The sequence below is a fragment of the Giraffa tippelskirchi genome, chromosome 7, assembly GCF_054371585.1.
Source record: "Giraffa tippelskirchi isolate mGirTip1 chromosome 7, T2T-mGirTip1v1.2.pri, whole genome shotgun sequence".
NCBI classification, from domain to species: Eukaryota; Metazoa; Chordata; class Mammalia; order Artiodactyla; family Giraffidae; genus Giraffa; species Giraffa tippelskirchi.
In genome coordinates, this window is record NC_137281.1 from 46,709,425 (window position 1) to 46,736,266 (window position 26,842).

Here is a 26,842-nt window from a genome sequence, read left to right on the forward strand (position 1 = left end):
CCCGGCTCCCGGTATTCCGGCCGGGCCACCCGGCGAGAATGGTCGGGCCGAGGATGGTGCGCGGGCGGGCGCGGAGATTCCCCGGGACGCGCGGCCCTGGGCGCCCGCATTCCAGAAGCATGAGAGCGCCGGGCCCGCCGGGAAGGCCGGGGCCCCGTCCGAGCGCCAGGCTGGGAGGGCGGCGGCGGCGGCGGGGTGGCGGGCAGATGGCACCCTGGCGCCCACGAAGGCCGGCGGCGAGGGCCCCCCGGAGAGGGCGGCGGGTGCTTCGGCCCGCTGCGCTGGGGGTAGGGACACGAGGGCAGCGGGAAGGAATGTCGGCCCCCATGGGAGGGGTTGGGGCGTCGGTGAGTGGGGCACGAATCTCTTTTTCTCTTTCGTGTTAAAAAAAAAAAAAAAAAAGCGCAAACTTGCATCACGACTTCCTGACCAATCTGGGAGAAGGCGGGCTTCCTGCCTGGAGCTGTTTAATCTGGAGCCTCTGGAGCAGAACTAACGTCGTTGTGCCCTGGGCTCGGCCCCCCTCACTCTTCCCCTTCCCGTCCCCACCCCCGGCCGGACTAGGGCAGGCCCTTGCTCTGGAAAAAATAGTTCGGGTTCCTCCCTGCCTTCTCGGTGCCCTGGCTCCTCCGCTGGGCTCTAGAGCTGCGGAAGGGGCCGGGGGTGGCTCTGATCTGGGCTGGGGGAGGGTGCCCCCAGAAGACGCTGGTCTTGGTGCCAGAGCTGAGGTCCCCACCCTGGCATCAGTGTCCCCGGCTTGTGCTGTCATCTGCGCCCCTTCCGGAAAGCTCTAGCTGTGGTTCTTGTTGCTCAAGGCCCCTCCCCTCTGCACCCCTCCTGGCCTCCCTGTGCCCAGGGCAGAGTGCCGGAGCCTCATTTCACCCTTCACACGCCAGCCCTCGGGCCCCAGCTCTCTCCTCTGGGGCTGCCTCTACTGGGTGTGAACTGAAAAGTGGTCTGATTAATTCAGAGAAACAGGGAATGGTTTGCACTGTGAGTCTGCCTGTTGGGTGGAAATCCATCAGGCCGTGATGGGTGTTGGTGGTTTTACTCTGAAAGCCTTTGCATAGCCTCTTAAATCTCTCCAGGTGGACTCTGCCGGCTTCTGTCATAGGTAGGCGTGGGCTCCAGTGGGCCAGGAATGTGGGGGCCCGGAGCAGCCGGCACCAGCTCCCACACAGACTGTGTTTGATTTGTCGCAGAGAAAGGTGGTGAAACTTGGGGAAAATTTCAGGACAGGAATCAATGAAAACCATTGAGGTCAGGGAGGAGGGTCTGAGTCAGCCTTGTGTGGACAGAACAACCCAGGATGTGCTGGGAAGAGCACAGGGTCAGCTGGCCTGTCTTTCTCCTCTCGCCTCGGGAAAACACACATTAACAGACCAGCAGAAGAGACCCAGCTGGAGGTCGGGCTCCGAAGCCGGTAACCGTCTCACTGCAGGCTCGCCTCTGACGGCCCCGCAACACACCTGCAGCCTCCTTAGCCTCCGAAGACACGAGGGGAATGGGGTTGGCCTGTGCGAGAGGGGACTCCCTCCTGAAGGGCACGCCTCCCCCTACGGTGTAGTCTCCTTGTTCAGGGTCAGCAGACTTTTCTCTGATGAGCTGGATAGTAAATATTTTCACATCATCAACTCTTCTGATATTTTTTCCAGCCATTAAAAAATGTAAACACCACTCCTAGCTTGTGGGCTGCAGCAAAACAAGTGGTGGAACCAGTCTCAGACAGAGAGCTGGAGTTTGTTGACCCCCAAAATTAATCTGTTCTTTGAGCCCTTGGCTGCAACTCAAGTGGGTGATGGAGTGGGGGGGGAGGGTTCTCTAGTTCTCTGGATGCAGGGTGGAGCTACTCAGGGTTCCCACCTGGGCTGTATTGGAGTCTCCTGGGAGCTTTTCTCATTCTGATGACTAATTTTTTGTGTACTTGGCTCAGTTTTTCTGTAAACCTGAAACTGTCCCCCAAAATAAAGTCTATTAATTAAAACCCGGATACCCTGGCCACACCCCACATGGATTCTGTGTCTGGGTGTAGGACTTGCACTTCATGTTTTTTCTTGAGCTTCGGGGGAGGGTGATGTAGAGCTGGCCCAGAGCCCTGCCCAGTGACACCTGAGAGGGTGGAGGCCGGAGGCCGGCCCTCGGGGGCCGGGTAGCTCCCAAGGGATCTTGCTGTGCTGCTGGCTGGATGCGGGACGGTTGCCCTGCTGCCTTCTGAGCACCCCTCGCTCTGTGATGAGCTTTGGTAAAAATGGTTAGTTCTGCGGTGTTTTCAGAGTGAGTGGTGGGTGCTGGATGAGGCCATCTGAGGGTTTGGGTTATCCTAGGGCACCCCTCACCTCCCAAAATCCCACTTCCACTTCCTCAGTACAGCAGAGGCTCCCCAGTCCCCCGTCCCAGGAAGGGTGACCGCCTTTATCATTTCACCTGTTGTCTCTGCAGCCCTGGGGGGGTCAGGACCCAGAGCCAAAAGCTTCTAGAGAGACATCAGGACAGAATGCTTTGTGATTTCCCCGGGAACGGCCCCGCCCCCAACTCTTAACCTAACGGGGCAGGGGCAGCCTGAAGGCAGCACTGTAGCGGCGAGGCAGGTGGTGAGAAGGTGGTAACTGTATCACCAACCGGCAAACACATGCAGGACGGCAACATGGCTTCCTCCTGCGGGATGGGGCTCCGGCCTCTCGGGCACGCCCACCGCATGCCGCGTCACCTGCCAGCCTGACTGTCACTGCTGTGTCACTGTTTAGAATGGGGACACTTCCTCCTCTACGTAGGGTATTCACCATCACTGTCTCAACACCTCTGTGAGGCAGGCAAGAAGGCAGTGGGAAGGCAGTCCTAGGACAGGGGCCCCTGTTAGGAACGCAGACCTGAGAGTCCACCGCAGCTCCTGGGCTGCCAGGCTCTTGGAGCTAGCAGCGAGCCCAGGCTGTCCCGTTCAGAGACCCCCAGAGCTGGGGGTGGGTCTTGCTGTCCTCTGCCATCTTAGCGGGAGACTCGGCCTTGGCAGACCCTGCCCCCTCTGAGGACTGTTTACGTTGCAGGACTCAGGTGTCTGGCTGATGGGCCCCGAGGAGTCGGGGTCAGCCCAGGAGCTGAGGACGGCCACCTGTGGTCATCCTGCCAGCGGCCACCCCACCGGCATCTGTACCAGTGGGAAGGGTCCTACAGAGGAAGTGCTGATGGAGCGGTGGGGAATGTCTTGGGTCCTGGCTGTGGGGCTGCTTCCTGGGCAGTGTCGCTCCTCTAACACTTTCAGTGCTCAGAGATGGAGAGGGAAAGGGGCCCTCTGCTCTGTGTGCAGCCTCAGGGGACTGCCTTCTGTGGTGGGGCCACCGTAAGGGTTGAGGGTATCCCCTGGGCCTGCTCCCTATCTTTAGGGCCCAGTGTGAGCCGCCTCTTACAAGAAGCCACTCTTGAGCACCCTGGTCCAATGAAATATTGGTCTTTTCTGTGTTTTCTATTTTTAGAAATATATAGACTTTAAAAAAAAAAAAACAACTCAATCTTTGACTTGCCCAAGGCCAGCTGTTGCAGGCACTGAGGCCCCAAGACTTCCAGAAGGGATGGGGGGTGGGGGCAAGCCGTCCTGCCCCCCGGGTGCTGCCTGCCCCATCCTGCTTCCTGCAGGAGATGGGAGAGTAGATAAAGTGTACACTTGTGCCACCAAGTATCTCCTCAATTTTGTGTGTGTGTCAGTAGCTCAGTCGTGTCTGACTCAGCGACTGCATGGACTGTAGCCCTCCCGGCTCCTCTGTCCAAGGGATTCTCCAGACAAGAGTGCTGGAGTGGGTTGCCATTTCCTTCTCCTAGACAATTTTTATATAGACTCTTTTGTATGTAGACTTCTCCCTTCTGATTACCAAAGCAGTTTTCCTTCCTCGTTGGGGTACAGGCTCCAGGTGTTATAGAAGCGGGTGAGAAGGCTGCCCTGTGCACTGCCAGGAGGCAGGTCAGTGCCCTCTGTGTGAGCTCATCCCATTCTTGACCTTTGAACCCCTCTGAGTTGAGCCTGACCTCTGGATGAGGATCATGGGGCTTGGGGGTGAGAACACAGGTGGGTTTTCCTTCCCAGGACAAGTGAATTGAGTACCTGTTGGCAGGTGTTACCTGTGGGAGAGCCCAGTGTGGGAAGCCTCAGGGAGGCTGGGGGCTGGCTTTGTGGGACAAGCTCGTGGGTGGTGCCAGCCTCTGCCTTGCTTTGACTTGCCAGGCCCTCACCCCTCTCTCTGGGCCTCAGTTTCCTCACCTGTAAATGAGACAATAAAAGCTTGAAGGCCAATGCCAGGTCTCTGATCTCGGCCTCTGGATGGGGCAGGGCGGGGCAGCACTCCCTTGCACGGTGCTGGGGAGCGCTGAGTGGGTCCGCAACACACAGGGCTGCCCGCTGGCCACAGGTGGTTTCCAAGGCAGGAGGTGTGGTAGCCAGGGCCAGCCCAGCTACCCTACCCGACACCCGCCTGCCCAGATTCCCGTGCTCACGTGGAACCTGTTCCCAAGTTCATTCAAGCATCGTCTCACCAGGTCTTCTGAGACGGAGCTCCGGGAAGGCTCCTAGGCTCTGGTTCAGGGCCCGTGGCAGTGGGATGGGAGGGGCTGGGCCCACTCTCTGTAACCAGGCTGAGGTTTCCTTGGCTGTAAAGGGAGGTGTGGATCCCCCCAGCTTCCAGCTCCTTGGTTCTATAAGCGCCTTTGCCGTGTTTGTTTACGCTGTGCTGAGTCCAGATGGGAAAGAAACATGGTGCAGTCAGTCCCCAGGGGTATCCCCTAGTAAATGCCATACAGATCGAGGTCCGGGCTGGAGGGGGCTGGGAGGTCTGGGCTGGGTGGGGCTGGGGGAGGTGGACACCGGGCAAGACCAGTCTACTGGAAGGAGAGAGGTTGTCCGCCACACTGGGCAGGGGGCAGAAAGACAGATCCAAGGTGCCAGACCAGCGTACCCAGGGTCAGGCCATCTGTGGAAGGAGGTCAGTGAGTGGCCTGCGGATGGGGGCTCCGGTTCCCTGGGTGGCCAGTCAGGGGGTTGAGGTGGGGTGGGGAGGGAGGAGCAGCGCCCAGTGGACAGTCAGGCAGGAGGGACCTGAGGCTTGATCTCCGCCCACGTTTTGATTTGTATTAACTGTTCACTACAGAAGTAACATATGAATACTTGTCATAAAATAGCCAAGAGTTAAATCAGATGAGAGTAAGTTTCTTCTTCTTTCCTCCTTTCTTCTCCCTCTCGTCCAAACCTAGGCCCTGATCGGTGGTGAGGGCCTGAGGTTGCTGTGTCCCCACTCCTGAGGTTAGGTGGCTCCAGCGTTTGGAGCCACGGCAGTGCCCCGTGGCTGAGGTTCTGCGGGTTCCCGGGGTCGGCAGCCTCTGCCCTGTGGAGGATGCTACGAGGCTGAGGCCCGACACTCGGGCAGCCCTGGAAAGCCACCAGTGTGCAATGGGCAGTGCTGGCCCAGACCAGCCGCCCCAGGCACCTCAGGCCGACGTGCGTGGCCTCCCCCTTCCATGCGCCGTCTCGGGCCTTTGCCTAGTGGGGCGGGTCGATTTTTCTGGTGTGTTTTAATCACATAATTATAGGGAATATTTTTAGTTCCCTGTAACGGCCGGCTGTTTACCAGGCTCCGACCTGCGCTGTTTGTCTCCCAGAGTATATATAGTTGGGCCTCCTCTCCTTCCCTGGGGTCAGGCTAAAGCGGGACCATGGCCACCTCAGCCGCCTCCTGTGGTTTCCTTTGCCAGTGAACAGGCGGCTGAACCGGGCCCCGTGGCTTCCGCAGAGCGGGAGGGGCCTGGGGGCTTCTGTCCTCGAGAGCAGGTGGGGGTCTGTCACGAGTCCGGAACCGCTGACCGCGGTAGGCTGTGAGGGACGCACCTCCTGGGCCCCGTCCAGGCTTGACTGTGACCCTGGCGGTGCCCAGGTATACCGGCGGCCCGTTCCCTGGCTCTCCCCGCCTCCCCTGCCCTTCAGTGGCCTCTGGTGGATCCTCTGAGGGAAAACAAAAGAACAGAACTGCTATGTGCACAGATTCCTTGGGCCCGCATGAGCAGCCAAAGGCCTGTGATTGTGGCCAGGATCGCGGCCCAGTCTGGAGGGACCAATTGAGAGAGGACACGGCCTGGGCTCCTGGGCAGGGGCCTCAGAGCAGAAGCCTCACCAGCCTCAAGCCTGAGTCTCGGTCTCTCTCACCTCCAGCAGCCACCAGGCCTGTGACCTGTCGGCTGGGCCCTGTCACACGCCAGCCTCCCCTTGGGGCCCAGGCTCCTGTTCTGCCTCCACCCCCCCTCCCCCCAACCCCTCCCCCTCACTTATCCCCATCCCTCCCCTTCATACACACCCCCCCAATTCCATCCTCTCATTCACTTGATTTGTATTTATGGTTAAAACACTGAAACAACACATCATTATGATAGCATTAACGGGCGCTTTTCAAAGGGAAGCACGCTCTCCTATTCCACTCCCCCTCTCAGCTGCTTCATCCTCCCCTTGTGCCCCTCCCTGTCAATGGCCAGGGGGGGTGTCGTAGTGACCAGGGGACGCTCCCAGGAGCCCTCAGAGGCTGTGCGGTGTGTACCTGGCTCCCCTGTTGGGGGAGTGTCCCTGGGTTGCTTCATGGGGGAACGAGTCAGCCTCATGGCAGAGACCCCAGCAGGCTCCCATGGCCCAGGGGCAGCTGGGACAAGGCTTGCACAAGTTGCCTTTGTGATGTCGCAGGGCAGGTCCCCAGGCCCCTAATCGCCATGTGCCTGTGTGGGCAGCCGGCGCTGACCGTCTCCTCCGGTCATGTGGGCACACAGCTCTGCATCATGTCTCTGCCTCAGTGTCCACTCAACCCCCCAACCCTGCAGCCTCCATCCACGTCCACTGGCATCACAGCCTCTGCTTTTGGACAGACTCGGGGGCCCCAGGCTCCCAGCTCTGCTCCCAGATGCGTCCCATGGCCAGGTGACCTTCCCAGTCATTTGAGAGCTGCCTGCTGCCCACCATGCCCTCTCCGCTGCATTTGCCTGGCACGGGCCCCCCAGGTTTCTAGTCTCCCCTCAGGATGAGTCTCCACTCACTTTCCTGCTCCTGAGGGTGGGCAGTAGTGGCCCTGTGTCACAGATGAGCACCCAGGGCCAGAGTTCTGGCTGTGACACCCCTGCCTCCTGGGACCCCTCCCACCCCGGCACCTGTCAGCACACGGGTGACCCCTTGGTTCCTTCCTCTGGCTGCACCTCTTTCCCTGCAGAACTTGTTTGGCCCTCTAACTCCCCAAATGTGTCCTCACCCTGGAACCTGCCAGCTGTCCCCTTGCCACCACCTCCCACGGCTGCCCCTCTTCCCTCCTCGACACTTGCTCGGCCCAGATTTAGGAGGCACTGGGGTCCCCACAGAGCCCCCAGGGGAGGCTGGCACAGCCCACACATCAAGCTCTCCATGGGGACAGCTGGAGCTCAGGGTGAAGGGCAGACCTCACAGTAGAGGTTGGGTTGACAGTTGAGTGCAGCCACGTACCGCCTCCCCAAAGGACTTGGAAAATGTTTCCGCCTCTTGCGCCGCCCCCCACCCTCAACTTGGTTTTGCCTGCTCTGGGGGTCCATGCTTGAGGGACCCCTGGGGGCGCGTACTGCTGTGTCTGCTGTCCTCTCAGTACTGAGTTTGTGTGATTGTCTGTGACCGCATGGCGGTGGTCCCTTCTGGTGTTGCCTTGTCCCCTGAAAGCATTGCCACATTTGCTTATCCCGTCACGCATCCCGCCGGCGAGTAGGCATAGGCTGCTAGCCGGCGCATCTCTATGGACACACTCGTGCATTTCATTCACTCCTGGGCATGGGGTTGCCAGGTCACGGGCCTCGATTGTCCACTGCAAGTAGGCTCTGATCTGTCCTCCTGGTTGTCATTTGGAGGCGTTCCAGGGCGCCCCACCCTTGCCACATGTGGTGTTGGCCTCTGATTCCAGCTGGTCTGTGGGCGTGAGGTGGCATCTCCTGAGACTTCAGTCTGCGTTACTTTGATGCCAACGATGCTAATCACCTTGGTATCTTCTCTGGCGTGTGTCTCTAAGAATCTTTCACCCATTAAAAAAAATTGGATTGTTTATCTTTTTATTTCTGACTCGGGGGGTTCTTTGTGGATGTGAGACTGTAAGCTCTTTATCACCCTTTTGTACTGCATGTGGTTTTCCCTGCCTGTGGCTTACAATCCTAATTGTCATCTTTATGGTGTCCGGTTAAGAGCTAATCGTCTTCTTTATGGTGTCCGGTTAAGGGCAACTGTTTTTAGCTCAAAGTCCCATGAACTTGGATGTTTCTGGCTGGGACATCCTCTCCTGCTCCCTCGAGCTGGTGGCTGCAGCCCTGGCGCCTGGCTCGCGGGGTCTCTGAGTGTTTCCTGGCGGGTGGGCCGCTCCGTTCACTGGGCCAGGCCTTCCTGCTTCCCCCGCGCCCTGCCCGTACCCTTCCTGCACCCTCCGCTCGCCCTCCCGTCCCACCCCCCCTCTGCTGCCCACCCAAGGCTCTGCCGGCTCTCAGACCTCCTCCGGGGCCTCTGTCCTGCCACGGCAGGCTCTTGTCCTGGTGTCACTGCTGCCGCTGGGACCCTCACTCTGCCTGTCATGATGTGTGACCTCCCATGGCCACTGGTTGGATGAAATGGGTCCATTTCAACCCCTGCAGAGATGGTCCTGGCCTCCTGACCTCCATTCCTGTGGTCCCCATAGACACAGTGACCAGCTCTTGTTCACTGGCTTTCCCTCCTGACTGTTCTCTGCCCCCCAGGATAAGCCCCCCAGAGTTGGACCCCCAAGTCCGAGGACAGGACAGCCTCGCTGTCGGACACACACTCTGGGGTGTGAGTCCCATGTGACCCTCTGGGGAGGTGGTTGGTCCTGGGGGCCTGTCCATGTCCAGGGTGGCCAGCACCCTGCCTCCTGCCCCCTCCTGTCTCCTGTGGGCCCTGCCCAGCTCGGCACACACTCAGCCCGCCTCTCCGCCCTGTGCAGAGGCGCCCTCATGGTTCATCTCCACCCTTGCTGTCGGGGTGGTGCCTATTTGTCCCTGGGCGCTTGTTTCCTTGTCACTGTTACTGTGGCCGGCCAGGGTGGGCCTGTGCCCAGCCCTGCGAGTGGGAAGTGGTTAAGGCAGAGGCCCCACAGGCTCTGAGCCCTGCCTGCTCCAGGAGCATCCTGCTGCTTATCAGTGGTGCAGACCTTCCCCACCGGGGAGAACTGGCCTGTCAGGCCCTAATCTCTGGAGGTCAGGGGGCAGGGGGGCACTGGCAGGGGTGTGGGTGACCCAGCGACAGGGGCTTGAGGCCCTGTGGGGGCCCCTGAGTGGTCCCAGAGGGGGCCCTGGAGTGGGCAGCATCGCCAGGTGACCCCGGCAAGGGCCTCTCTTGCCTCCAAAACCTTGTCCTGACAAACGGGCAGATAATGTGACCTCAGGCGGCGGGAGTAGCTCTGAAAGCAAAGTGGTGGGGCATCTTCTGGCCTGAAGGCAGCTCTGGGGTTGGGGGAGGGCCTGGGCTGGGGGCAGGGGTGGGCTCTGGATCCTCTGTCCCGGTGTCCCCTACTCCCCTGGGGGCCGCACCCCGGCTCTGTGGGGCCATCGGCAGCTGCCCCATCAGACTTAAGTCCTTCGGAACTGGGGACCTCCAGGGGGGCCTTCTGTCCTGGGGTTGCAGGTGGACTCTCCAGCTGGTGGGGGGCCTCTGTCCAGGCTTTAACTGAATAAATGAAACCTGGGCCACCCAGGGAGGGAGAAGCCTGGGTTCCACTCCCCGGGGACTGCACCTCCCACCTCACCCCCACTCGGCCCCTTTGCCCTCACCATCGCCTCCCTTACACCGTGAAGATTGGAAGGGTGACCACACCAGGAGGGCGGTGCCCACCCCACCCCATCCGCTCCCTTCCTCGTGAGAGTGAGGCATGAAAGCCAGGAGTTGTTGGGGAGGGGAGTACCCACGCGGAACAGAGGAGCCGCCTGACCCTCAGGGGGCTGGAGGGCACACGAGGCAGACGGAGAAGGAATGGCTGCCTCCAGAGGCGGCTCCCGGAAGCTTCTGGGCTGGACAGGCTGCATCACATTCCAGAGCCTGAGACACTTCCAGGCGTTTAGGGTGTGTGTGTGTGGGGGGGGGGAGCCCACTTGTATCTTCAGGAGGTGAAGGGTGCCTGCAGGGGCTGGACCGTGGGGCGGGGTGCTGGGACTTCGGAGATGAAGAAGCCCCAGGGATGGTGCTGCTGCAGAGGGGCGGGGTGGGAGCAGGTGCGCCCTCCCAGGGGTGACCTGAGAACGTGGGCCGGGGCCGCCAGTGTCACCCCTCAGGCCAGGAGGCAGCAGGCGCTGGAGCCACGGAGGGGGACAGAGTGGAGGCTGTTCTGTCTCTCCTGCCTGTGGGTGAGGGGGCCTCACAATGTGAACGAGGCTGCCAGGAGTTAGGCGTCCAGCGCCCATCTGCTGGCTCCTTGTAACCTGAAGCTGCTTTCCTCTCTGCCCCGCATTCTCTCTGGGGGCTCCTGCCATGGCCGGGCCACCACAGTCCACTGGGCTCTCCGTGTGGGAAAGGGCATATCGTTGGCTTCCTCACTTGCCACCCGGCACGGGGTCCTGGAGTCGTGTTGCTTCTTCCTCATTCTGACCACAGACCTGGATTGTCAGGTCTGGAGACACAAGATGCTGGACCCAGAGGTAGCGGACAGTCATGCCAGCTCTCTGCTTGGAATCCAGCCTCCTGCTGGGATGGTCCCAGGGCTTCGGGGGTGTTTGTAAATGGGTGTTTGGATGTCGTCACCCCTGTGTCACTCCTGTGGAGCATGGGGGCCCGCCAGGGCTGTCCTGGGACCTCAGGCAGTCCCCGCCTGGTCCTGAGCGCTGTCACAGTGCCGCCGGGCCAGAACTCAGGCCCCAGTGTGTGTGGCCACAGTGTGCCCAGCACCTGCCAGGCGGGACTTCAGCATCCGTGCTTTGAGGCCGCATGTTCCTCTCTCTGCCTGCTGGGTGGTGGGTGCCTTCAGAGCAGAGGAATGGGGTGGAAAGACTCCGGGGACAAGCTTCTGTCACCTTTCTGCTCCCAGTCTCAAGCTGGGCCAAGCCCTGGCTCTGCTGCTGGGCACCCTGGGGAAAGTCACTCAGCCTCTCTGGGCCTTGCGCTCCTCACATTGAGAAGCGGGACACACTGTTCTGTGGGGAGGCCGTCCAGAGCGGAGCCAGGGGGCAGAGCCTGCTCCGCGCCAGGCTCCCATGTCTCTGTGCCTGCTTGTCGTAACCTCTTGCTGTGAGACTAGAACCTACCCTGCTTGGCCCCGCAGCCCTCGCGGTGACCTGCCAGGTGATGTGGATGGAAATATTCAGTTGAGTCGTTGAGTGCGAGGCTGCCGTGCTGTCGCGCCCACACCCGCAGGCGCCTCTCAGGAAGCCTGGCCGCCCAGCGCTTTAATCAAGGTGCCCTGAGCCTCGGGACATGCAGCAGCCTCACCAGGGGGGAATCTAGGGCAGAGTTGCTGGTAACATCCCAGCTGAGGCGGGGGCGGTGGGGTGAGGACACCTCATTTAGGCGAGCACAGTGGAACCAGCTGGGTCTGAATAAGTCATGGTGGCCAGGCACTCCTCTGGAACAGCAGCTTGGACACTGCGTGGCTGGCCCTGGGCTGCTGGTAGAGGCCGGGAGGGAATGGAGGATGTTGCCTGGAGCCCAGGCCTGGGTGGGGGCGCCTGGGGTTCCTGGGGCTGTAGCGGCTGGCCGTGTTTCCTGGTGCAACCCCCGCCCCCCGCAAGAGTCTCTCTGCCTCAGCCTGACCTCTGAGGGAGTGGCAGAGAGTCTTGCAGCCCAGTGAAGCTGAGCTGGTTCCCAGTCCCAAACTGGATCCTTGAAACCAGAAGTCAGCCGGGCTGTGACCCATCCAGAGGGGGTGGGTGTGCGGTTGGCATCAGGGTGCACAGGGACAGGAAGTCCTGGTGTCAGATTCCTCCCCAGGCTTCCGAGGGATTCGTCTGATGGGGGTGCGAGGATGGAGTTGCGTGCTCAGCTGGCACAGGGAGTGAGAAGGCTCCCCGCTGGTGGGCATGTGTGTATGGGGGACCTCTCTGGCCTCGGGAGCCCCTCTGGGTGGAGAGACACTTTGGGGGGCACTGGGAGTGGGTTTCTGTGGGCCTCCTCCAGTTTTCTGGCCTCCCTGGTCTCCTGCCACTGGCTGCAGCAGCTGGATGGGACATAGACCTTGCACCTGTCCCTGTGTAGCGGGTACCCCACGGGGACCCAGCAGCAGTCAGGTCTAGGGGTGGCCTCCTCCCTGTGATGACTGGAGCCTGCATGTTCCCGAAGGCTTGGCCCTGACCCTTAGGAGCAGGTGGGCCTGAGAGGGAGTCCAGGGTCAGGGGGCAGCAGCGGTGGGAGGTGACTTGAGGCTGGGTTCTGGGCCCAGGGCCCCTGGGCTATGGGCAGGTGGACCAAGCACAGATCAGGCCTCCGGCAGGCATCAGCAAGTTCTCTCCCTGCTGCTAGAGAACCACCAGCTGATAACCACCCACGAGCCAGCCTCTAGGATGGACGGTCTTGGTGTCTCCACCTCACGGCCCCCAGCCCAGGCTGACTGGACTCCTGAGCCAGAGTCCTGTGGCCATGAGGCCGCCAGGCCTGGAAGCTTGTTCTTGCAGCTCAGGGCTTCCTCGTCTTTCATGACCCGTCCATCATGGGTGGCAGCCCTGTGGTGACCATTGTCCATGTGCTGACCAGCCAAGGCCCTCTGGAGCTGGACCAGCTGAGACTAGGGGGAAATAGACAGGAACTGGCCTGCCCCTCACTGCCAGGGAAGATCTGTCAATCTTGGCCTCCCTGGGGAGTCAGGGGTGCTGGGATGGGGGCTCTGACCCTGGGGGTGGGGCTGGTCGGGGCGGGGGGTGGGCGCCGGCTCCACCTCACGCCTTGTGGGGGCCTATCCATTAGGTCCCTGGGGACCCCCGCGGATGTCTGCTGCTTGCTTTGCTGTCAGGAATTAGATTAGTTTTCCATAAAAACAGGATGTGGTGGGTGAGAGGCAGTGTTCGATCTTTTTTGTCACGCCTCTTTTTCCAGGAACTGAATGTATAGCTTTGGCCAGGACTACCCTGTCCCCACCCGCCGCCTCCCCCCCGGGGTGTGGGGACAGTGCTCTCTGCTCTTAAGTGGTTGCTTCTTCTCTGTCTGGGGAGCTGACTCCATCATCAGGAGCCAGCAGGGACACTCCCATCATGTGGTCCGAGAGCCGGGCAAGTTGGAGGGGGACACCTCTCGGCCACTCTGGACGTCTGGGTCTGTGATGCTGGATGGGGGAGATGGCCTGGCCTCAGCCCCTCGTCTGACAGCACAGACCCTTGGGGGTTCCAACCTCAGTCTGGAGGGTCCATTGTCCACAGGAGGTGGTGAAGAGCTCAGCCAGGGGTTGGGCAGGCCCTCTGTGCGTGGGGAGGGGTGTGAGCCTCATGGCTAGTTCAGGGAAGAGCCCAGGGGTGGTGGAGTTGTGGGCATAGCTTGGGGGGGCTGGGGGCACAGTAGGGAGTGTGGACTTGTCTGTGGGTGACAGGAGCCACACAGAGGAGCTTGTGGAGTAGACCTCATCCCCAGAGGACCTCGGTGAGAGGGCTGCTGCTTCCCGCTGTGGAGAGGCTGCCTCGTACATAGTGAAAGGCCCTGCTTGGTCACTCACTGGCCTAGCGACCATGGTCACTTGTGACCCACAGGACCTCCCTCCTCTATGAGCAGACAGCAGTGGGCTTGTCCCGGCGCCTTGGGTGAATGCTGATGGCATTGCACTTGCAGAATCTGAGAACATGGAGCCTAGGGGCAGGGGTTTCCAGCAAAGCCGATCACTGCCCCCGACCCCTCCCCCCAACCTTCCCCAGCCCCTTCTCCACAGGCTCAGAGTTCATGCCTCAGGAAATTTCAGGGCAGATTTAAGAGGGGAGAAAGCCCCAGACCGGCTCACGGGCAGGCCGGCAGGGTCCTCTGGGTTCTGGTCTTCTGGGAGGCAGGAGGGGAGGGGCTGAGACGGGCTCCTGGGAGCCTGGGTGAGGGTGGCCCACCCTCCGTGGTGGGCCTGGGGCCTGGCCCAAGGGGCCCAGTACGCCCAGGGCTCTTTTGTTCTTTCTGGCTCAACACACCACAGCTGAAGGCCCAGATGCCCCCTTGGAAACCACCCCAGATGGAATTCCAGAGCCCAGAAGTGCCTCTTTCCTGGAAGGATATCCTGAAATTCATGCACGTTTTTTTCTCAGGGAGGGGAGGGGAGGCCTGGGGAGATGAGCAAAAGACACTTGGCTGAGGGTGACGACTGAGGGTGACGTGTGACCTGGTAGGACGTGCTCTGGCAGGAGGAGCGTGTGACAGCCAGACCGCAGGAGCGGGAGGAGTAGAACTCACTTGTTTGTTATTTCTGTGCTTCTCTGCATCTGAAAAACTTCTGAAAAGGAAGGAAAGGAAAGTGAATGTTCTGTGAGCTGGTCAGCACCCTTTCCTGCCCAGGGGAATAGATCGCCCACTCCTGGCCTGACGGAGCCAGAGTTCAGGCCTGGGGAGGCCCTGCCCCAGCCATCCTGCCCCTGGGGGTGGGTGTGCAGAGCAGCGTGGGCTGTGTCTCTGCCCCAGGGGCCGGTGTCCTGGGGGAGAAGCCAGGCTGATCTGCCCTGCCCAGGCTGGTTGTTAGGACTAGACAGTGTTGGTTTCTCCCTCAGTGACTCTGAGCTTGTTGCATTCCCAGAGCCCGAGTGTGGCCCTGACACCCTGTCTGCCCCAGCCCTGCAGCCACCAGGGCCCAGACCTCAGAGACAGGCAGGTCAGCCAGTGAGCGGCTCACAGTGTAGAATCCTGAGAGCCGGTGGATCAGTCAGGGTTCTCCAGAGAAAGAGAGCCAGTAAGAGAGGGGTAGAGCGATATGGTGTCTTACAGAAGAGGCATGTAGATACACTCATGAGAGAGAGAGGAATTTGTGTTAAAGAATTGGCTTGCGTAATTGTGAGACAAGTCTGAAATTTTCAGGGAGCCCAGCAGGCTGGAAATTCAAACAAGCCTTGGTGTTGCAGTCTGGCGTCCAGACTCTGAAGAGGCTGAAGAATTCCTTCTTCCCTGGGGGCCTCAGGCTTTACTATGAGGAGGTATCCGCCATCCTCCAGCTTCTGATGGACACGAGGTGAAGCACCTCACAGGCCTGAGGCCCGTTGCAGAAGCTCTCAGCCAGTCTGCCTCTCTAGGAAAAGAAGTCTGCATGAGCTGGTTGGCATATGATGTCTCTGGTCACACCTCCAGGCTCTCGGGCCATCTCCTGACCTCAGTACCCTCACCCGAGTGAAGAGGTGGCCAGGTTCTCCAGCTGCTCCCTGCTGTTGGCACCTACTCAGTCACACACTTGTGGGGTACCTTCTGCGATCAGCACCGTGCTGGGGCAGGCATCTCCTTGGAAGCAGGATGGTCATGGGGTAGAGGGCCATGAATGTTCCCTTTCATCTCCTGATCACACACACACACACACACACACACACACACACACATGAACAAAGCCTCCTACCTAAATGCCCAGGCATGCCCCAGTGTTGACAGCAGCACTATTTATAATTGTCAGACCATGGAAACAACCCAAATGTCAATGACAGATGAATGGATAAAGAAGCTGTAGTGTGTATATATACAATGGAATACTACTCATCCATAAAAAGGAATGGAATTGGGTCATTTATAGAGATGTGGATGACCTAGAGTCTGTCATACAGAGCAAAGTGGGTCAGAGAAGGACAAATGTATATTAACGCATAATGTGGAATCGGAAAAATGGTACTGATGAACCTGTTTGCAACACAGGAATAGAGACGCAGATGTAGAGAATGGACCTGTAGACACAGCAGGTAAGGAGCAGATGGGCTGAACTGGGAGAGTAGCATTGCCATATATACACTGCTGCTGCTGCTGCTGCTAAGTTGCTTCAGTTGTGTCTGACCCTGTGTGACCCCATAGACAGCAGCCCATCAGGCTCCGCCGTCCCTGGGATTCTCCAGGCAAGAACACTGGAGTGGGTTGCCATTTCCTTCTCCAATGCATGAAAGTGAAAAGTGAAAGTGAAGTTGCTCAGTCATGTCTGACTCGTGGTGACCCCATGGACTGCAGCCTACCGGGCTCCTCCGTCCATGGGATTTTCCAGGCAAGAGTACTGGAATGGGTTGCCACTGCCTTCTCCACATATATACACTACCATGTGTAAAATAGACAGCTAGTGGGAAGCTGCTGTATAGTCCAGGGAGCTCAGCTTGGTGCTCTGTGGTGACCTAGAGGTGTGGGAGGAAGGCTCATAAGGGACGGGATTATGTATTGTTGTTGTTCAGTTGCTAAGTCATTTCTGACTCTTTGTGACCCCATGGACTGCAGAATGCCAGGCTTCCCTGTCCTTCACCATCTCCCAGAATTTGCTCAAACTCATGTCCATTGAGTCAGAAATGCCATTCAACCATCTCATCCTCTGTTGCCCCCTTCTCCTGCCTTCAGTCTTTTCCAGCATCAGGGTCTTTTCCAAGGAGTCAGCTCTTCATATAAGGTAGCCAAAGTATTGGCACTTCAGCATCAGTCCTTCCAGTGAATATTCAGGGTTGATTTCTTTTAAGATTGACTAGTTTGATCTTTCAGTCCAAGGGACTCTCAAGAATTTTTTCCAGCACTACAGTTTGAAAGCATCAGTTCTTCGGCAATGGCACCCCACTCCAGTACTCTTGCCTGGGAAACCCCATGGACGGAGGAGCCTGGTAGGCTGCAGCCCATGGGGTTGCGAAGAGTCAGACACGACTGAGCGACTTCTCTTTCACTTTTCACTTTCATGCACTGGAGGAGGAAATGGCAACCCACTCCAGTGTTCTTGCCTGGAGAATCCCAGGGACGGAGGAGCCTGGTGGGCTGCTGTCTATGGGGTCACACAAAGTCGGACACGACTGAAGCGACTTAGTAGTAGTAGTAGTTCTTCGGCACTCAGCCTTCTTTATGGTCCAACTCTCACATCCATACGTGACTACTGGAAAAACCATAGCTTTGACTATATGGACCTTTGTTGGCAAGTGATGTCTTTGCTTTTTAATATGCTGTCTAGGTTTGTCACAGTTTTTCTTCCCAGGAGCAAGCGTCTTAATTTCATGGCTGCAGTCACCATCTGCAGTGATTTTGGAGCCCAAGAAGATAAAGTCAGCCACTGTTTCCATTGTTTCCCCATCTATTTGCCGTGAAGTGATGGGACTGGTTGCCATTTATCTGAGTTTTCTGAATATTGAGTTTTAAGCCAGCTTTTTTACTCTTTTACCTTCATCAGGAGGCTCTTTAGTTCCTCTTCACTTTCTGCCATTAGGATGGTATCATCTGCATATCTGAGGTTATTGACATTTCTCCTGGAAATCTTGATTCCAGCTTGTGACTCACCCAGCCCGGGATTTTACATGATGTACTCTGCGTAAAGTTAAATGAGCAGGGTGACAATATACAGCCTTGACATACTCCTTTCCCAATTTGGAACCAGTCTGTTTTTCCGTGTCTGATTCTGTTGCTTCTTGACCTGCATACAGATTTCTCAGGAGGCAAGTAAGGTGGTTTGGTATTCCCATCTCTTTAAGAATTTTCCACAGTTTCTTGTGATCTACTCCTGCTTATTTAGCTTATATGCAGCATACATCATGCAAAATGCCAGGCTGGATGAAGCACAAACTGGAATCAAGATTGTCGGGAGATATATCAGTAACTTCGGATATGCAGATGACACCACTCTTATGGCAGGAAGCGAAGAGGAACTAAAGAACCTCTTGATGAAAGTGAAAGAAAAGAGTGAAAAAGTTGGCTTAAAACTCAACATTCAGAAAACCACAATCATGGCTTCCAGTCCCATCACTTCTTGGCAAATGGATGGGGAAACAATGGAAACAGTGAGAGACTATTTTCTTGGGCTCCAGAATCACTGCAGATGGTGACTGCAGCTATGAAATTAAAAGACGCTTGCTCCTTGGAAGAAAAACTATGACAAACCTAGACAGCATATTAAAAAGCAGAGACATTACTTTGCTGACAAATGTCTGTCGAGTCAAAGTTATGGTTTTTCCACTAGTCACTTATGGATGTGAGAGTTAGATCATAATGAAAGCTGAGCATTGAAGAATTGATGCGTTTGAACTGTGGCATTGAGGAAGACTCTTGAAAGTCTCTTGGACTGCAAGGAGATCAAACCAGTCAATCAGTCCTGAATATTCACTGGAAGAACTGGTGTTAAAACTGAAGCTCCAATACTTTGGCCACCTGATGCGAAGAACTGACTCATTAGAAAAGACCCTGATGCTGGGAAAGATTGAGGGCAGGAGGAGAAGGGGACGATAGAGGGATGAGATTGTTGTATGGCATCACCGACTTGATGGACATGAGTTTGAGCAAGCTCCGGGAGTTGGTGACGGACAGGGAAGCCTGGCATGCTGCAGTCCATGGGGGTCGCAGAGTCAGACGTGACTGAGCGACTGAACTGAACTGACATAGTCAAAGACTTCAGCATAGTCAGTGAGGTAGAAGTTGATGTTTTCCTGGAATTCTCTTGCTCTTTCTATGATCCAGTGGATGTTGGCAATTTGATGTCTGGTTCCTCTGCCTTTTCTAAATCCAGCTTGTTCATCTGAAAGTTCTCAGTTCACGTAGTGTTGAAGCCTAGCTTGAAGGATTTTGAGCATTACCTTACTGGCATGTGAAATGAGTGCAACTGTATGGTAGTCTGAACATTTCTTTGGCATTGCCCTTCTTTAGGATTGGAATGAAAATTGATGTTTTCCAGTCCTGTGGCCACTGCTGAGTTTTCCAAATTTGCTGGCATATTGAGTGTAGCACTTTTAACAGCATCATGTTTTAGGATTTTAAATAGCTCAACTGGAATTCCATCTCCTCCACTAGCTTTGTTTGTAGGAATGCTTCCTAAGGCCCACTTGACTTCACACTCCAGGCTGTTTGACTCTAGGTGAGTGACCACACCATTGTGGTTATCCTGGTCATTAAGACCTTTTTTGTACAGTTCTTTTTTGTATTCTTGCCACCCCTTCTTAATCTCTTCTGCTTCTGTTAGGTCCTTGCTATTTCTGTCCTTTATTGTGCCCATCTTTGCATGAAATGTTCCTTTGGTATCTCATTTACTTAAAGAGATCTCTAGTCTTTCCCATTCTATTGTTTTCCTGTTTCTTTGCATTGTTCACTTAAGAAGTCTTTCTTATCTCTTCTTGCTGTTCTTTGGAACTCTGCATTCAGTTGGGTATATCTTTCCTTTTCTCCTTTGCCTTTCACTTCTCTTCTTTTCTCAGCCATTTGTAAGGCCTCCTCAGACAACCATTTTGCCTTCTTCATTTCTTTTTCTTTGTGATGGTTTTGGTCACTGCCTCCTGTACAGTGTTACCAACCTCCATCCATAGTTCTTCAGGCACCATATCAGATCTAATCCCCTGAATCTATTCATCACTTCCACTGTATAATCATAAGGAATTTGATTTAGGTCAAACCTGAATGGCCTAGTGGTTTTCCCTGCTTTTTTCAGCTGAATTTTGCAATAAGGAGCTCATGATATGAGTCAGTCAGTTCCAGGTCTTATTTTGTCCGACTGTATAAGAGCTTCTCCATCTTCAACTGCAAAGAATATGATCAATCTGGTTCCAGTATTGACCATCTGGTGATTTCTATGTGTAGAGTTGTCTCTTGTATTGTTGGAAGACGGTGTTTGATTAGGTATATGTATAGCTGATTCATGTGGTTGTACAGTAGAAACCAATACATCGTAAAGCAGCTTTATCCCAATTTAAAATATGAACTGATTGAAAATAAATAAATGCCCAGGCAAGGACACCCTTCTCCCCCAGGTCCCACCTCATGGGGAGGGCAGGGCTCTGAAGGCACTTGTGGACTCTCTCTTGCCGGCCAGCCTGCCTCCGCCAGCCAGTGAGCTCGCCTCCACCTGCCAGCTGAGGTGGCTGGGTGGCATTCCTCTCTAGGTGCCAGGAAGGGCCCTGAGGAGTGGGGGGACTGTGACCAAGCTCTGGGGCTGTTTGCACTAGCCAGACCGGAGAGGCTGAGGGACTGGGGTGCTGAATCACAGGGCGGGCGCTCTGAGTCAGCACCTCAGCCTTCAGAAGCCCCATGGCCTCAGCCCCGGCTGCTGAGGCCAGCCTCACAATGGACGTCGTCTCCACTTGTGGGAGATGCAGGACTTGGGGAGGCAGCTTGTTGTTCTGGGGGTACTTGAGGGGCACTGTTTGCCAAGATGCCTCAGGTCAAGCTAGGCTGCAGCAGGGGGTCCCACAAGTAACCGTTTTGTTGGGAGAACCACGCACCTGCTTCTTTCCATGTCTGGGTAACCTTCTCTCTGCAGACAAGTCCCATAGGGCCGTGTCACAACATGCAGGGCTGGGCAAGCCTGGCATCACTGCCAGATCCACAGGGGATGCCATGGGGTGGTCTGGGAACCCACTGGGAGGACCACGGCTCTGTAGGACGGGTTCTGCCACGTCTGGTCATGGTGAAGAACTTTGGGGAGGATGTGGGCCGCTGGCTGAAGAGCCTTGGGAGTCCTGTCTGTGCAGGAGGCCTGGGTCCAGGGCCCACCCACCCCGGAGGGGAGGCTCCGTCAGGACTCATGTGAACAGCACCTCCCATGGCTTCACATCTCCTCCCCAGTTCTCCCCGCATTCTCCGTGACCTTGTGACCTGTTCACGTTGTTCAGGGATGAGAGGCCCTGGCTGAGGCTGTGGGAGGCGTGCTGGTGGCTGAGGCTACCTCAGGCCCTAGTGCTGGCTCAGGAGGGTCGCCTATATGGCACTGCCCCTCTTTACCCTGCTCCTGGCAGTGTGGACAGGGCATCTCAAGGGGACCCCATGCCCATAGGAACCTTGCCATATCGATTGGCTTGGGGTTCGGGGTAGGGTGGAAGTGCCCGGGTCGTGAGCGTCCTTGTTTACGCAGAGTTGGGTACCTAGGCTGCTGTCCGTTACCACAGCCGCTTCTGTCTGCATCCGCCAGGCAGTCACCTTGTTGCGGGGGGCACACGAGCACTCTGGTTGTTGGGGGCTGCCTGTCCATCCCCTGTGAACTGGTACGTGGGGTTTGGAGTGCTCCTGGGGGGCTGGGGGGCAGGGTCTTGGAGAAAGCAAGTGAGACCCAGCTGAGTGGGGCTGGTGCGTGGAGGAGGTGGTCAGGGTTTGGTCACAGGAAGGGCAGCAGGCTGTGGGAGGCCCTGAGGTCTGCATGGGGACCCTGGCAGGCCTCAGTTTCTGCTCCTAACTAATGGCCAGCAGGAGCCCCTTGCTGGCAGAGAACCTGGGGTTGGGGGTGGCAGTGCGCACCAGGATGCAATGGGGTCTACTCCTCTCAGTCTGGGGGTGCAGCTCAGCTGGAAGCCCCTTTCCTTGAGGCTAGAGAGGGTCCTGCCTGCCCCTGGGGAGTCCAGGAGGGTGGGAGCCATGCCCAGAGTTGGCCCGCGTGGAGAGGCCTGAGGAACCAGTCTGCTCTTGTGGCGGGTGGGTTCCTGCTGGGTGCTGGCCTTGGGGAAGCAGCTGACCGTCACCTGCTCACTGTGGCCCTCCGTGAAGCCCCAGCTATGACCCATGTGTCTTCCAGGCCCTGGGCTCCGCTCTGCCAGGCGGTGGGGAGGGCTGCACGGTCAAGCCATATCCAGGCAGGGGTGGGAGGGGCGTGTCTGTCCTCTCTTAGTGTCCACCTGCAGAGACTGAGATAAGAGAGGTCTCCTCCTGCCCTGAGGAGGCTGGAGACCCGGCGGGGGTTCTCTGTCTTTCCCTGTGGAATGTGGTTCCCACCCCTGGCCTGGAATCTGGCGTCTCCATTGTTGAGGGCTAGGTGGGGTGGGAGCCCTGACCCTTCGGGGCCACAGCGAATACCTGAAGCTCCAGACACAGGCCCGGAGCGCAGCTATTTTCTGGGGTAGCCGTGCGGCCCTGGTCTGGGGAGGCCGGCTCATTCCCAGCAGTGCTTGAGGGTCTTCAGGGAAGGCTGAGCTCTGGGGGAAGGGGTCTGAGCCGCCTTGGAGGGGACAGGTGCCAAAGTTCCCCTCCCCCATGTCTCCCTGGCAGAGAATGGGCTTCAGGCGGCTCTACTTTGAGTCAGGAGGCCTGTGAACAGCCAGCGAGGCCCATGCCTGACCCCAGGAGCAGCTCTCTCACCCCCCCTGGCCCCCGCTGTCTCCCCTGGCCTGGGCCGCGCTGGTTGGAAGTTTGGGCACCATGCTTCCCGGAGTCCATGCTGTGGGGAAGGGGCGGCCACCTGTGTGCTCAGGTGGGTCATGAAACCTGGTTTCCTGGACACCGAGCTCGTTAAACCTGGCCACGGTGGTGGTTAAACCCTCCACCTGCCCTTGGCGCCCAGGCTGCTGGCAGGGCTCCAAGTGGGTAACCGTGTCCCTTGGCCTCTCCTGTCCCCTCACTCCGTCCTGCACCCCTATGAGCCTGCGGCCGTGTCTGTGGCCTCCTTTCGCCTGCGGCCTCAGCTTCCACTGTGGAGGAACGGGATTCCTGTGAAGGTCCCTGAGGCTCCAGAGCGTTGTGGGCCCGTCCTCCCCGGTCCCCAAGCTGGAGGAGGCTGCCCTGCACTGCCCTCGTCCCTTCTGCCATGCAGTGTGCCCCCGCCACCCCAAGGCTGGCTGTGGAGGGAGCCTCTGGACACCCATGTGTGACCCTCAGGTGGGCAGGCTCCAGCAGAGGTGGTACCCCAGTGGGGCAGGGTCTCAGGCCGGCACGTGCTGGATGGAGCATGGGGGCAGGCAGCGGGCAGTGCAGGAAGTGTGGCTGAAAAGACCGGCTTCTTGGCCACAGGCGGGTCTGGGCAGTAGGGCCTTAGCTCCCCTCTTCCCCAGCCTCCTGCACGCCCTCTGAGGGACCACCTGCACTGCCTGTGCTGGCCCCGAGCTCCTGTCCCCTGAGGTGGGGAGCACTGGGGGGCCCTCAGCTGATTTCCTCGCCCTCTTCTTCAGAAAGCCGGGTCTGATTCGAGCCTTGGTCTTCTCTGGGTTGGGGCCTGGTTGGTGGGGAGTAGGGGGGATGGCAGGTGCGGCAACCGAGTGCCATGGGCGCTGCCGTGGGCGCCGCAAGGCCTGGCTGCCCACGCGGCCCCACAGGTGGTAGGGCATGGCCGGTGCCACCGCGTCTGTCTCCCCTCTTCTGTCTTCCCCTTCCTCTCTCACCCCACCCACCGGCCCCTGGCCGAAGTGAGCAGGGAAGTGTTTATGGGTTTCTCCTCCGAGCCAAAAAAGGCAGAGTGAACAAGCTGGCGGGAGATGCAGCAGGCTGGGGGGAGGGCAGGCTCGGACGGGACCCCCGCCCTGGTGGCTGCTGTGGCCTGGCAGCGGTCCCCTGGGGACTCTGAGCCTCTGGGCCCCGCCCAGCCCTGCCCGGAAGAGCTGGCAGAGAGGTGGCCCAAGGGTGCCCATTGTCGGGTCAGGAGACCCCGGGCCTAGTCCTGCCGCCGCCTGGGGACTCGAATGACGCACATCCTCCCCAGCCTCCCGCCCCATCTGTGACCAGGAAGCCTGGGCCTCTGTGGCGTGTCCCCCCAGTCTCACCCTCTTGGTCACATTGCTAACAAGCCCAGTAACACATCCCTGAGGAGGAAACTCCCGGGCAAGCAAGGCCCCTCCTGTGCAGGTAAACACCGGCTCTGCTGGCGTGGCTCTTTTGGGCAGTTGTGACGTTTACACGTGCATGTGTCTGTTCTCATTTAAGTTTTACACAAGGAGTGGTGGTGGGCGTGGCTGCTGGCTGCGGCCTCTGTCATGCATGGCGCCTTGGGGATTGGCTAGTTCTCTCTGCTGCCCATCTGGCACTGTCCCCACGGCAGCAGTCCCTCAGGGGGTGGTGATGAGCCCTCCACCCCCACCCAGTGGCTGGGGAGATGGCGGCCTGGAGCGGCCTGTCTCCTGCAGGACTGGGTCTCCTCCATTAGTTGTTTCTCAAGGAAGAATTTCATGGTCTGGGGTCCAGACTCTGGGCTCCTGAGCTGCCTCACACTAGAAGTGATCCCCAAGCAGAGGCCCACAGCTCTTCTCCCCTTGACCTCGAGTAGGAGCCCAGCAGGGAGAGTAGGAAGGGCCAGGGAACTGCAGCCACCCCGGACTCTGGGCCCCATGCCCGCCCATCTTCCTCCCTGTTTCTCCGGGTGCCATGGTGGTGGCTGCCCTGAAAGGGGCCTGGTGTCACCAACCTGGTGGAGGGTATGGCAGCTCTTCCCAGGCCCTGGTTTCCCACGTTGGGCCTTCTGGCCGGGTCCCCTGTCCACAGCTGACCCCACAGGTCTGCCAGTCCTGGCCCAGACTTCCTGCCCCATCTGTCCACTGCTGGCTGTCCTCCAGAGCTGGTTCAGCAGGTCCTAATGCCTGGCCTGGAAGTGACCCTCATCCACCCGCTTCTACGCCCTGGGCCACCTAGACCTACACCATTTCCCCGGTGGGAAGTATTATCAGCCCCTGTCCCTGGGACTCACTTTGTCTCCTTATCTGCGAAGAGGAGGTCCCAGACAGTCATGGTGGTGGCCGCGGTGGGTCCCCAACTCCTGTCCTCCGCGCTCTCCCGAGGTCTCTCCCAGTTCCTCTGTTCTTCCAGCTTGGATGCTGATGCAGGTCTGGCATGACCTCTGAGCCTCATCCTGCCATCCCTGCTGGCCCCTGGGGTCACCTACCCGTGCCACCCTGTGTGCGGGTCCCACCAGCCAGGTGGTGTGATGCTCAGGCCTCATATTCATCCTGGGCGCCCCTGCAGATGGGCTGAAAGACCCCTCGGAGGGTAATGATGAGGACCGCGAGGGCATGTGCAGAGCTGCAGCCCTCACCCACTTCACAGGCAGGGAAATCAGGGCTGGGGTGGAGCAGGGACGCTGGGGCCTCACTGTACATGTCTCCCACCTGGAAGGGGGGCACACGCAGGCCAGACTCGGGGTTCTGTCATGGCACCGTGTGCAGACCTGGGGTCTCTAGAGTCCAGCCCCCAGCAAGGACCCCAGCTCCCTGCAGGCCAGGCTGTGGGGTCCAGCTCTGCACACAGTGTCCAGGTATCTGTGCCCTCCACGCCGCCTCCCTTCCTGGCCAGGCACCAGTGAGACAAGGACTCCGTCTCTCCCTCCAGGCCTCACTTCCTCATCTGCAGGACGAGGGGTGGACATGCTGGGGTCTCTGAAGGGTTAAGCATGAGGGGAGGGGTTGCGGGGGGGCCTTTCCTGCCGGCACAGCCCTGCGGGTACAGCCCTCCCCCACCCCATTGTTCCTGCTCAGGAAAAGGCATATCTCCCCTATGAGGTCACCAGCCACCAGCAGCTCTCATGGGGAGTTGGAAGCTGCCTGGGCAGAGCAGCCTGTCCCCCTTCTCCCCAGCTGAGCATCTTTCTTCTCTGTGGGAGCTGGGGCCGACCCAAGCCTCCCGAGTCTTAGTTGGCCTTCAAGACCAAAAGCAGTGCCTCCTCCTCCAGGCAGCCTGCTCAGATGCCCTGAGTCTCCTGGTTGTGCAGAGTCATGGTGAGACCATGTTCTTGGCATTTAGACCAGTGACCCCAAGGGTGGGTGTGCAGCCAGGAGTCTGCACCCAAGTCCCGCTCTCCCATCTGAACACCCTTCCCCCCGGGCACCTGATTCTTCCCCTGAACAAGGGAGCATGCGAGAGCCAGCCCGGCTTCCCCTAAGAGGCCAGTTTGCCTCTAGTCCCTGTGTCCAGGCCAGCCCTCGGCCACTCTTGCTCTGCTAGCCTCTAGCCCCAGGCCCTGATAACAGGAAGGGGAGGTGGGTTGGGAATGTGACCTCAGCCTCTCTCGTCCTGGCCCAGGGCTGCCCTGCTGGGGCTGGAGGCCGGTGGGCCCACATCCCCTGGGCGGCGTTCCTGGCTCACGTCCCCTGGGTCAAGTCCAGGGCTTGTTCGGGCACCACCTGCCTGTGGTGCCAGTTTCCTGGTGGGGGGACCATCTCTCAGCCCGTCTCTGCGGGGCTAGCAGCCGGGCTGCACTCCTGGACACCCCAAAGTCTCTGTTTCCTCATCTGTGTCGGCAGTGCATGCATGCATGTGAAGTCGCTTCAGTCGTGCCTGACTGTTTGCAACCCTATGAACTGTAGCTGGCCAGGCTCCTCTGTCCATGGGATTCTCCAGGCAAGAATACTGGAGTGGGTTGCCATGCCCTCCTCCAGGGGATCTTCCCAATCAGGGATGGAACCTGCGTCTCTTACGTCTCCTGCATTGGCAAGCAGGTTCTTTCCCACTAGCACCGCGTGGGACACTCTCTTTCTCTAGCTAGCTCTGCCATGTCCCCATGGAGATAGGACTCCCTCTGGGCCGACAGCTCTGCATCTAATGAATGAATGACTGAGGGGTCCTTGTCCATCCCCGCCAGGGCAGGCCTATGTGGACTCTGGTGCCTGGTAACCATCTCAGGGTGGGGCAGTGCCCGGCAGCACCCACATGGGGTGACCATGTCTGTTCTGTCTTCCCACGCCCTCCCTTCTGACTCTTCGTCTCTGATTTGCTGCTTTTGGCAGAAGGAGCTTCTAGATTTTTTTCCTTCTGCTTGGGCTGGGGAGGGGGCAGAGGCCCAGCCCTGCATGCCTTGTGGCCCCACTAGTGGTAGAGGAGGGGGCTTGGTCGGCCCCTGCCCTTCTGGTTCTGGTCTGAGATCCTTCACTGATTTCTGGGACCATTTATTTTTTTATTTTGGTTAAATACACATGAAATGAAATTCACCATCCTAACCATTTAATTAACTAGTTACTTGACCGCACCGTGGAGCATGCAGGGTCTTAGTTCCCCAAGCAGGGATGGAACCCCTGCAGCCTGCATTGGGAGTGCGGAGTCTTGACCACTGGACCACCAGGGAAGTCCCCTCCT

At 58.3% G+C, this 26,842-nt stretch overlaps 2 protein-coding genes across 8 annotated transcripts in view; one reads left to right on the forward strand and one right to left on the reverse strand.

Annotated features, from left to right (window-relative positions):
- PIEZO1 (piezo type mechanosensitive ion channel component 1 (Er blood group)) overlaps window positions 1–26,842 on the forward strand; it is a 64,370-nt gene that overhangs the window by 7,655 nt on the left and 29,873 nt on the right. The window lies entirely within an intron of this gene.
- LOC145512935 (uncharacterized) lies at window positions 14,194–25,228 on the reverse strand. 5 transcript variants are annotated; one of them, XM_081507645.1, is made up of 6 exons: window positions 24,883–25,194; window positions 24,465–24,744; window positions 21,541–21,702; window positions 20,950–21,113; window positions 20,311–20,342; window positions 14,194–14,405 (listed from the first exon to the last, which is right to left on the reverse strand). In XM_081507645.1, exons 2-6 carry the CDS (start codon window positions 24,623–24,625, stop codon window positions 14,373–14,375), a joined length of 552 nt encoding a protein of 183 aa, XP_081363771.1. In that variant the 5' UTR covers window positions 24,626–24,744; window positions 24,883–25,194; the 3' UTR covers window positions 14,194–14,372. The 5 variants fall into 5 exon arrangements, 2 of the variants coding, with proteins under 2 accessions (XP_081363771.1, XP_081363769.1); XM_081507643.1 differs by having other exon boundaries at window positions 24,465–25,224; XR_014058920.1 differs by lacking the exons at window positions 20,311–20,342; window positions 20,950–21,113 and having other exon boundaries at window positions 24,465–25,228.